An 11,174-nucleotide genomic window follows, 5' to 3' on the forward strand; every position below is an offset into this window, starting at 1 on the left:
TTATGCTGCAAGATTCATAATCATTAAGTATTGCAGCTGTTTTTATTATTGCATGATTATAATTTATATGTAAAATAGAATTTGAATAATCTGAGTAGAGTCGGCATTTTGAAAATTTAATTCAAAATTTTGATCATTATTCTAAGCATAAATTGTACAATTATCGATATCGATAACTCAACTATTGGCTGCCAGTGTGTACGCGTATTCGGCGAGAACGTACCATTGCAAAACTAAACTTTCTGCATAAAACATAAAAAAAACATTAAACAAATGAAAAACATTAAAATTAAGTCACTTATCGAAGAGCTTAAGTAAATAACGTGTGCGTACATTACGTTTAAGGCCTGGAGTTTGTGTGTTGTGTGTGTGTAAAAAGGCAAAAAGACCTAAGGCAAAAGAGGGACGAAGACGAAGAGAAAATGTCACGCAAAGCAGCAGCCACAGAAAAAGAGTGAAGAAATTACATTTGGGGGAAGGAAAAGCGTATTAAAACTTAACAATAACAATATTCAAAGACTACTGTGAAAAAGGGCGCAATTTCGAAGGCAATGCGTGCCTCGCAAATGAAATTGCATTGAAAAAGGAATCGAAATAGAAAATAACGAGTTGTTGTTGTTGTTGAGTAGTTGTTACTCGACTGGCAGACACCTGCGAGCGCAAGGAGGAGCGATGAAAACAACTGAACTGGTCCTGGGGAGGCGCCTAACTACTGTTCTCGTACAGTTTTCGCTCCTTGATTTGAATGTCGTCGTCGCTGGTAATTGAATTGAAACTCGGCTGTGCTACTGGAACTGGAACTAATACTGGGACTGGGACTGGGACTGCAACAACGACTTGCACTCCTCACTGGCACAATGCAAAGCTTGGACTCCTCATGCCAAGAAGCAGATGTGAGTATTAGGGATCGCTTGTAGTTTCGAATTATCAAATATAATGTGTCAATTTCTGTTTATAATAGTTTATCATAAATGACACGCTTAAGAAGCTAAAAGGCGATAATCCACTGAATGCGAGCTCACAGGGCTTGCCGCATGCCGTTGGCTCTGCTGTTCAACAGCAATTTGTTTACCAAGCGTCGCAGGGCTCACAAGGCTCACCACAGCCACAGAATCAGCCGCAGTCATACCATCAGCTGCACACGGTGTTGCAGTCCACATGCTCACCCACGCTTGCCATCAACAATAGCCAGCAACAGCAGCAGCAGCAACCACAACCACAACAAGTACCAGCTGCTCCGGTCCCCGTCAGCGTACGATCTTTATTACAGGCGATACCTCAAATACCTGCGCAACCGCCAATCTGCATATTCGATGACGACGAATCGCCTACTGAGCTGCCTGCTAGTGGCAACATTGTCATACTCTCGGAGCAGCCACCCGCTTCATCTGCAACATCTGCCGGGCTGCCTTGTTCTGGGATTGCGATAGCGCCGTCCCCTTCATCATGCTCTTCATCAACAACGACGCTGTCCAATTTGAACTCGATCACATCGCCTTCACCAGTAGTTCCTGACCTGCTGCTGTCCACGCCACCGGGTGTCAATTCCAGCTTAAATAGCAATAACACCTCCGCCACATCGTCACATATTTTTCAGCACCTACAACAGCAGCCACAGCCGCACCAGCAGCAACAGCAATCTTACAGCAGCACTAAGAAGGTTGATAGACGGCTCCCCCAAAGCATTTCAAGTGCTTCGTCCGGCATTACAAGCAGTCACAATCAACAGCACCATCATCACCTGCAAATCCATCAGCCTCAGTCGCACAACCACCAAAATGTTCTGTCGTCTCCCACATCGTCGCCTAGCAAACGGTCTAAAGGGAGCAGTAGCAACAACAACAATAGCAAGGAGTGTAGTTACTCTAGTCGCAACACAGCTCCGACGTCTGCATCACCGCGTGCTGGCGCCGGAGCTGGCTCCAATACCAATACTAACAACAATGCCAGTAGCACCTTATCCAACTCAGTGAACAACAAACGAGAATCGACGACGAAGTTCTTTAATATCCACGACAAAATCAAGGAGCTATATCTGCAATTGTTAAGTAACGATTTAAACCATTTCGCGGAAACTGGGGTAAGATTGTAACCAACTGATTCACCATTCCATTAATTTATTATTGTTATTTATCATGTGCAGCTGAAGCAGCGAAGTCGTTCATTCATTCTGGATCGACTTGTTGAGTGCGAGCGATTAAACACCATTGTCGTCAACTTGTACCCTGGTAACAAGGGCTACTCCCTGGCACTCCACTACGATGAACAAATAATGCTTAATCCGCTTACAAACGAATGGATCGTCACGGATCCCGCTCACATCCACGGAAACCACACCATCGAAAACTCGGCTAGCACTGCTAGTCGTAACAAAGCTCACGCCGATAGCGACGCTAGCAATAATCTTTTCAGGATGAAGTCGAGACTGAACGAAACCGATGCATCACCTGGAGACGCAGCATCAGCGCCTATATCATCTGGCTATGGCTTGGTTGAAGTACTGCGTTGGCCCTATGAAAACGATTTGCTCCTGCAGTGCATCGATCGCGAACTCCTGCCCGAATTTCTCATGGATCTGCTGAGCGCCGAAACAGTCACCCTGAGCTCCCCACAAGATGGAAGCGACGGGTCGCGGGTGTATGCCAAGCCCAGCGTCTTCTATGCTGGCTGTGTAATTGCGCAAATACGCGATTTCCGCCAGACATTTGCCACCTCAACAAATATCTGTGATATGAAGCACATCCTGCTGCGGCCCAGCAATGCGACCCTGTTCGCGGACGTGCAGCAACTGGGAAGTTCGTTGGGCTGGGCCGGCTCAACGCCAGAGGACCGGCTAACGATCGAAAGCCAACTGGTGCTGGCCACGGCGGAGCCACTGTGTCTGGAGCCAGACCCCAGTATAGGTCGCCAGTCCATTAATGCACAGCACGAGCGTCAACGCTTCAACTCGCACGAAATGCGCCGCCAAATGAAAAAGTTCACCCAGGTGGCCATCAATCGCAAGCGCAAGCTAGATCAGTTCACGCATCACCAAGGACTCGAGCTCTGTGACTATCTAACACGACTGCGTCAGCGTCCGCGTACCTCCAGCAACAGCACAGCGAATGCAACCCCCGCGACAGCGCCCAGCAACAACCCGTTGGTGGGTGCCATGCTCTCTTCATTCACCTCAAAGGTGCCACGGCGACCACACGAAGTCATCAGACCCATAAGACCACCTACCCTGGATTACCCGGTCAAGCTGAAGGTGCCCGAAAACGTAATAAGTGTGGAGAAGTACGCGAAAACTTTCGAGCCACTGAACGAGTTCAGCGATGCTTGCAAGGAAGGCTGCCAGACGAATTGCCGACACAACTTTCAGCCGCAGCTCATTGAGGAATATGTGCTGGAGACGGAACGCGAAGCGAGCGAGGGCCGGCGAGCTCTATATCACATCAAACTCTCAATTTTCCAACGCCCCTCCGATGCAGAATATCTTGGCGAGCTGTACGTGGACCGCGATTATCGCGAGGGCGAACGTAATGGAGAATCGTGTCGATTCGCACTTGGCACCCGTGTCCATGCGAATCGATATATTCAGCAATTCCGGGAAATATTTACTGAAGAGGGACGCAAGGCTGTTAAAATCACGCACCTTATACCCGGACATGTGCCAATTGTTACCCACACTGGACTTACAAATGAACAACGATTGTTGTTGCAGCAGCAGCAGCAGCAACAACAACAGCAACAGCAGCAGCAGCAACAACAACAGCAACAACATCAGCAGCAACAACAACAGCAGCAACAACGACAGTTTAGTCAACAGCCACAACAGCTACCCGCTACAGTGCATCATGTCGCGCAAACACATCCAAACGTCACTCTGTCTCGGCAACCAGCAATCGTTACTAAGGTGGCGGGTCTGCAACAAACGTTTCGGCAGCAACAGCAGGCGGTTGCCACTACTCAATTCAATGCAGATGGCACACTGCAAGTCCATCAGCAACAGCCTCAACTCGGCAGTGGCAACAACAGCATTTTACAGCAGCCAACGCAACAGCAGCAGCAACAACAACACCCGCATATACAACTTCTTACAGCCAGCGGCAATGCATCCGCCAGTACTACACATCAAGTGAGTCTGGGCAACGGATCACTGGTGCTGCTGCAACAACAGCCGCAACAACAACAACAACAACAACAACAACAGCAGCAACAGCAGCAGCAGCAGTTAAATACCACAATGCAACACTCAGGCATCACTATACATCCCGCTAATATACAACACCAAAAGGCGACGGCAGGCCAGCTGAACACGGCAATAGGTGCCAACTCCGCATTACGCGCCCAGCTCAACTCCAACGTGCCAATCCTCGTAAGTATATAGGAAATAGAGATTGGACAACATTGCTTCAGCCAGTATTCGATTTGAAAAGCGCTTTGCGATACGCAACATGAATACTTTTGCAGATTATCCGCCATAGTAAATATAGTCAGCACTTTAATCTCCGAACTATTATTCATTCAAGAACATTCATCATTTAATTTCCTAAAACATTTATAGTTTAAGTCCAATAATTAATTAATTATTTTCTGTATTTTAGCAATCGCAGCTAAAAGGGTCGTCGATTGTTACAACACATCAACTGCTACAGAAACAACAACAACAGCAGCAGCAACAGCAACAACAAATAACTGCCACAAACAACAATACAATCAACAACAACAGTAGCAACAATAATAACAGCACGGCTGCGATAAATGCCATAGTCACTAGCATCATGAACTCTGCTAACCAATACCAGCAACAGCAACAGCAACAGCAACACCATCAACAACAAGAACAGCAGCAGCACTGTGAGTCATTTAGTTGCAATACAACACGTTATTACACATGATAATATATATATGTATATTTTGGTCAATTTGTAACCATTAGCGAGCGGCACGCCCACCTCCAACGCCAACTCGACGTCTATCATCAACATTAGCAGCAACAGCAGTGGCAGTCCTGCAACAACTTTAAAGAACTCGGGCAATGCCTCTATACTAAATTTGTTGAATAGCGCCCCAGCGGCCATGACCAGCACGCCAGTCGCTAGTGGCACGTTCACTACGTCGTCGACGGGTCAGCAGCAAACGTTGACGTTGGTGCAGCATCAGCAGCAGCAGCAGCAACAACAACAACAGCAGCAGCAGCAACAACAATCGGTTCCCGCCAATGTGGATGCGACAACAGCAACCTATGTGCAGACGACGCGCGGAACGCCGACACTGGTAAATGCTCAACGCAAGCAGCCGTCGAGCGAGGTTTTGCAGAGTCTTCTGAATTCGAACCGTAAAATTAACATCGTTGGCGCAAGTAGTGGAACAACGTTTCGTACTAACTCAGCTGGTAATCTTATAGCCGTCAATCTGAACCAGGCTCAAGGTCAAGGTGCGCAGCAGGCTGCCGATGGCAGTCAGTCGGTGCGTGTGTCCATGTCTGCACTTGCGTCGCAACTGGCATCGCCTCCGGCAGTGATGACGAATCCTCCCACTGGGTATGGCGCTTACACTGTCAGCACAGGAGGCGTGTGTGGCAGCCTCAAAATACTCAATACCGGCCAACAGCAGCAGCAGCGCATTCTGAGCTCGTTGCGAAGGGATAGCACCACTGCGCCACCAAATGCGATTGTGGTGGGCATGGCAGCACCCTCACCTGGCAGCGACTCCAATGCCTCAAATGCGAGTGGCTTTGCCGTGCCCACGAACTTATCGTCTGCATCAAGTGGAGGCAGCGGTGCTCTGAATGCATTACTCACAAATGCTGCCACGCCCTCGCCGTCTGGCTCGGATCATTCGCAGTCGTCGCAAACGCATCCGAATCAGGTCCTGCTTGAAAGACTCAGCAACGTGACATCAAATGTGTCAGCCGTGTCAGCGGTGGCCATGCCGCACATGTCGCCACAGCAACCATCACCGGTACAGTCGACCCAACAACAGCAGCAATTCATCACCAAGACACTTGTGCATTCGCCCGCCACATCATCCATACACTCGCCAATGTCGAGTCCACATCCCCAGCCGTCGGCGTCTCCCCAGCAGCAACAGCAGACGACGGCGACGTTGAATCTGCAGGGCATCAATCTGTCCCAGCTGCAGGGTGCCATGGCGAACTTTGCAGGTCTTCAGAATGTTCAGGTCCAGATTCCAGGCTTTACGCAGCCCATTTCACTGCAGTTTTCCGGCAACAGTCTGCAGACACCTGTGCAGGTGCAACAGCAACAGTCGCAACAGCAAAGCACGACATGTGGAGGCACAACGAGTGGATCATTGGCGCCTGCCCAGACTCAACAGCGCAGTGTGTTGGTCTCGGTGCCTGTGTCGACGCAGCAGCAATTGTCGCACTCGATTACGTTGCAGACGACGCAATCTTCGCCTCAGCAGCCGCAGCATGCCCCGCCGACAGGAACCATCGTCAGTCTGCCCTCATCGGTGGGTGGCACCCAAACGGTAGTCATCACAAACAATGCAGCTAGCAGTGGAGGAGCGAGTGGAGGCGGCAATGGAAGTGGAACAGGAGCTACTACTGCTATGCTCACGCTTCCCATTGGTAAGTGGTGCCACTGGCAGCAGCACATAAGAATTGCTTTAGGATCTCTCTCCCTAATTAGATGATGATTCGCGGAGCAGCTTGCTTGTCTACGTGTTATAATTGTAATTGATCCTCGAACATTATACAATAAGCTTTCTTTTGATATATAATTGATATATTTATTTATTGAACGAACATGCTTAATTTTGTTCTTTTCTGTTTCTATTCCTGTTTCTACTTTCTATTTTGTTTCGTTTCGTTTCGTTTATTTTCGTTTCGTTTCTTGTTCACACATAAACCTCTTAACAACTCGATCCGATACTCATGCAACTAAACTGTTTATGTGTTTTGTGTTTAACCACCGCCATCAGTTTAACACTTGCACCAGCTAACTCTGGCCCTTTCCCTGGCCTCTGGGGGCGGTTAGTTATCGTCTCTGACCAACAGATTCATTGTAACCTAAACAACAACAACAACAACAAAATATCCCCGCACGCCCGTTCTGCTTTCTGCTTACAGCTCAACTAGTCGGTGCCGGAGTACAGAAACTAAATCCTCAAACAATACGTACCTCAAGTGGTGGTGGTGTAGGTGTTGTAGCGACAGCAGCAACTGGAGCTATACAACCGAGAGCGCGCAACGTCCAGGTCGTGGGCACCAAACAACTAGCTAGCAGTCGACAGCTGCTCACCGCACAGCGTCAGATTGGTAGTTCGACGCTAAAGATTGCAACAACGGCTGTCAACAGTAAGTCGTCTGTAAAGCAATTGTTCAAGTAGATGAATATCCCAACCCGAATTCTTTTTCTTTGTAGGCAATGCCGTTACGAATAGCACGAGCATAGGTGCCGCACCGATTGTGATGTCTGCGCAGAAAATGCAATTGAAAACTGTGAAAACGCCGACGCAGCAAGCACATCAGCAGCAGCATCGAATACTCAACCAGAGCACTGTCACCGCAACTTCCCAGACTCTGCCTAGTCCCAGTCAAGTGCAACATCAACAGCTACAGCACATACAAATTACTGGTCGGTCGGCGCCCACAAATGCCAGCGTAATGAGTCAGCGCACCCTAACAGCTCTGGCAGCGGCCAAGCAGCAGCAGCAACAGGCAGCCGTCAATCGACGGCGGTCCACCACCGATGCCACCAAGTAGACACCAAACTTGGTACTGGAGAAATCAATTAATGCGGACGTACCAGTTATTTCTATTCTGGGTTCAGGAGAGGAGACAAGGAATAAGGCTACGCGTCACATATTTTATAGTTACCCATATATCGGTATACATTTTTGTGTGTATAACTGTGTGTAAGCTGCGCACGCCACATGAGATCAAATCAAACCAACAGTCTGGGAGTGGACTGGGATTGCAACTGTGCATAAAGGTGATGCTCGTAATCAAGGGGAGGGCGATGGTAACTGCGTTTCGTTTTTGTGTGCCGTTTGCAGAAATTTCAGCTTAACCACAAAACGAATGAAGTGTATAGCTCATACGGATATACATATATGTATGTATCTATACATATATAATTGTACATATTAATTGTTTCATATTCAATACGTGCTCCAAAAGCCATTTCAACAATGTCTATTAATTTGGCTCTCCAACTCCAATTTGTTACACTCTAAGACTAACTACGTAAGCGTCGTGGTAACTTTAAGCATAAGCAGTAATGCGAGAACGGCTCCTCCCCACGAAATGCAAATGCAAATGCAAATGAAAACAAAACAAAAGCAATAGTAAGAAAAACACAATATAAAATGTAAAATTGATTGTAAACACACAGAATAATATATGGCTAACTATTACGATTTGAATTAGTTACGAAAAAAAGAAGATATGAACAGCTGTAGCGGTTCATATAAAATATGTTATAAATATACTTATGCATATTGTACTATTATTAATTATATTATTGTAATTATTATTATTGCTAATTATTTAAATGCTTAACCTAATTTTATTAAAATAAATCATATTTAGTTTGTATTGAAAAAAAAAAAACAAGAACTAAAAACTAAAAAAAAAAAAAAAAAAAAAAAAAAAAAACTAATTAGTACTCGTACTTCCAACTGCAACTCACAATTAACGACAAGATCAACAAACGAAAAACAGAAGTCAAGCAAATCGTAATTAAACAAAATGTATTTATAATAGAGTAATATTATCCGATCGGAGAAAGCGACATTTGCGTACAATCGTATATGTATATGAAGACAGATAAGTAACTAGCAGTAGCTCGGATCTGATAAATTGTCGCTATATATTAAGGAATTGGTTTTGTAGTATGGAATTATTTATTTAATTAGTTATGTTTACTATTGTTTTATCTCTTGCTGTAATTGTAAATGTCTGGCATAGTATGCTTTTCTGTACAACAAACACAAAAACAAAAATGCCTATAAAATACAAATTACTCTACAAATAATTGAAAACAAAAACAAAAACCAGAGTTACCCATTAATAAACACATACACTCAAAAATAATTTACTCAATGTTATAATAAATGTGATTTAAGAATGCAAACATGGTACTACCTACAAAATTTTAAATGTTACAATGAAACAGGTAGTGAAAGCCCAAAACGCGCATTAGTCCGTGTCTTCAGAGAAAAATTTAAGTAATAATTAAAAGAGTTAAAGTAGTACAAGAGCAATCTAAAAATTCATCATAAGCTATTAAATATATCTAATAACATAAATGTAATTTCAACTCAATAACTGCTTATCTAATTACCTGACGTCGAATCTTTTCATTTAACGTAAAAATAAAACGAATATCGTTTAAAGACTTTCGGGAGAACTGAACCTAATCGCAGACAAAAGCTATTCTCAATTGTGGATAGTAAACAATACATCTAAGAAAGACTTCTGATAAATCAAATATAAAACAGTCTTGTTGTGTGAATGTACAAACTTTGTGTTTATCTGGACTTTTTAATTTGACATATGAACTCGCGTAGTCTTTGAATTATTATTATCATATATAGTCATTATCACAAGCAAGCAGTCGATTGGGATAGAAGCGCAGCCCCTCCACGGACTCATCCCGACAAACTTTCCCCAGTCTCTCTGCCACCAGCAGTCGCTCCTTAGCCAACAATAGCGATATGTTCAGCTGCTTAGCTAGCTCCTCCACTGCCAAGGATTCCGCAGAGCGCACTTTTTCTAATGTGTCAATAGAAATAAGCTCATCATCATGAGATTCGAGCTGTAGAACCATGGCGCCACTGGGGAATCGACGTAGCTTAATGGGACCACTAAGGCGTTCGCATGCATGCAGCAAGTCCTCGGGTGAAAGAAGTTCCAGACCACGAGCGCGATTCACACGACAATATACGTCAGCCAAGGACATCATGCCTCCATGTTCCTACCAAAAACATATACAACATTCAGTAAACCAAGACTCGAATAAATTGTGAGTTACACTCACTTCGATTGGATCGAGTAGCATTTCGCATATTTGCTGAGCCAGACTATTAAAGTACGCCGTATTGCTGGTAAAATTGTCGCGTGTCACAGGATCATCTATGCCCAAGCTGAGCAGATAGGATTTGAATCGAACTGTTTCATCCTCTGATATTTCACCTCTTTGCTCACGTATTTTGCTGCTTATATTTTTGGATAAGCCCACCATATCCTTTGCCATAGCCATAAGAACACTTAGATCCTGGAATGCAAGGGCTATGTTCTCGTCCGTTTCCTTGGCTTTCGCTTCTAGGTGCCGCTCTATTCCACCTATTCCCGTGCGTTTTTGAATTCTAGATAATTTATCGCCCACGCTTAACTTCGACTCTGCTCCTTTCACAATGGTCTCACTCGTTAACGCGATGGCCCAGACCCGCGCATTTAAAGTCTCTCGCAGCGCGGTGTGGAACTCCACACTTAGTCCATTTTTACCTGAGAGTTTTATGTGGGTAGCCCGACTTGTGTCCATTGGGCCAGGAGGTTTATTTATGCTGGGCGGATGCAAGTGCAGTATTATCCGTGTTTTGCGTCCAAAAAAATTGGAGGCTGTTGTTTCCTCACTGAGAGAAATAACAAAGCTAAGTGGCAGGCAAAGAGTTATCGCTGCGCGAGCGATTTCTCCAGGACGGCCCCAAAATAATCTATGAGTCGTAAGCACCACTTCCCCATCTTCAAATTCCGTCTGAAAAGAGGCGCAGCCGTAGCCAAATAAAGTAAATGCAACATTTACTAGATGATGTGATCTACCTTTTGGTCTCCATCATAGATTTTTACGTTGCGATCGCGACTTACGAACGACTCGTTTTCTTTTAAACGAGCCTCTTCATATACAAAACGATTCATTACTGCTAGTTCTATCAAATAAATATTTTTAGATTTGTTTTGGCTCTTGTTAGAACTAGATATGTGACCCTGGATGGCACCGTTACGATATATTGATATATATCGAACTGCAAAAAATATACTACAATCATGAAATTGTAAGCTGATGCCACAAAAAAAAAAAAAAAGACTACCATGTAAGTATTGTCAATTCTTAACTTCCATGCGAGTAATGACTTAAATAATTATTGAATTACGAGTATTTCTTAATAAAAGGATAAATTCATAAATAATATACAAACTATTTTCATTTAAATGGAAGAAG

At 44.8% G+C, this 11,174-nt stretch overlaps 2 protein-coding genes across 4 annotated transcripts; one reads left to right on the plus strand and one right to left on the minus strand.

Annotated features, from left to right (window-relative positions):
- The first annotated feature begins 176 nt into the window (after positions 1–176).
- LOC6583567 (polyhomeotic-proximal chromatin protein) lies at positions 177–8,370 on the plus strand. 3 transcript variants are annotated; one of them, XM_044009647.1, is made up of 8 exons: positions 178–893; positions 962–1,594; positions 1,625–2,080; positions 2,144–4,357; positions 4,587–4,839; positions 4,922–6,577; positions 7,079–7,306; positions 7,374–8,370. In XM_044009647.1, exons 1-8 carry the CDS (start codon positions 858–860, stop codon positions 7,712–7,714), a joined length of 5,817 nt encoding a protein of 1,938 aa, XP_043865582.1. In that variant the 5' UTR covers positions 178–857; the 3' UTR covers positions 7,715–8,370. The 3 variants fall into 3 exon arrangements, with proteins under 3 accessions (XP_015018411.1, XP_043865582.1, XP_002009233.2); XM_002009197.4 differs by having other exon boundaries at positions 962–2,080; XM_015162925.3 differs by lacking the exon at positions 7,374–8,370 and having other exon boundaries at positions 177–893; positions 962–2,080; positions 6,931–7,116.
- Positions 8,371–8,686: 316 nt separating this feature from the next.
- On the minus strand, positions 8,687–10,952 carry LOC6583568 (vacuolar protein-sorting-associated protein 36). The gene is made up of 3 exons (XM_002009198.4): positions 10,775–10,952; positions 9,993–10,709; positions 8,687–9,929 (listed from the first exon to the last, which is right to left on the minus strand). Exons 1-3 carry the CDS (start codon positions 10,868–10,870, stop codon positions 9,540–9,542), a joined length of 1,203 nt encoding a protein of 400 aa, XP_002009234.1. The 5' UTR covers positions 10,871–10,952; the 3' UTR covers positions 8,687–9,539.
- Positions 10,953–11,174: the final 222 nt, after the last annotated feature.

Source organism: Drosophila mojavensis, unplaced genomic scaffold (genome assembly GCF_018153725.1).
Source record: "Drosophila mojavensis isolate 15081-1352.22 unplaced genomic scaffold, ASM1815372v1 contig_74, whole genome shotgun sequence".
NCBI lineage: Eukaryota > Metazoa > Arthropoda > Insecta > Diptera > Drosophilidae > Drosophila > Drosophila mojavensis.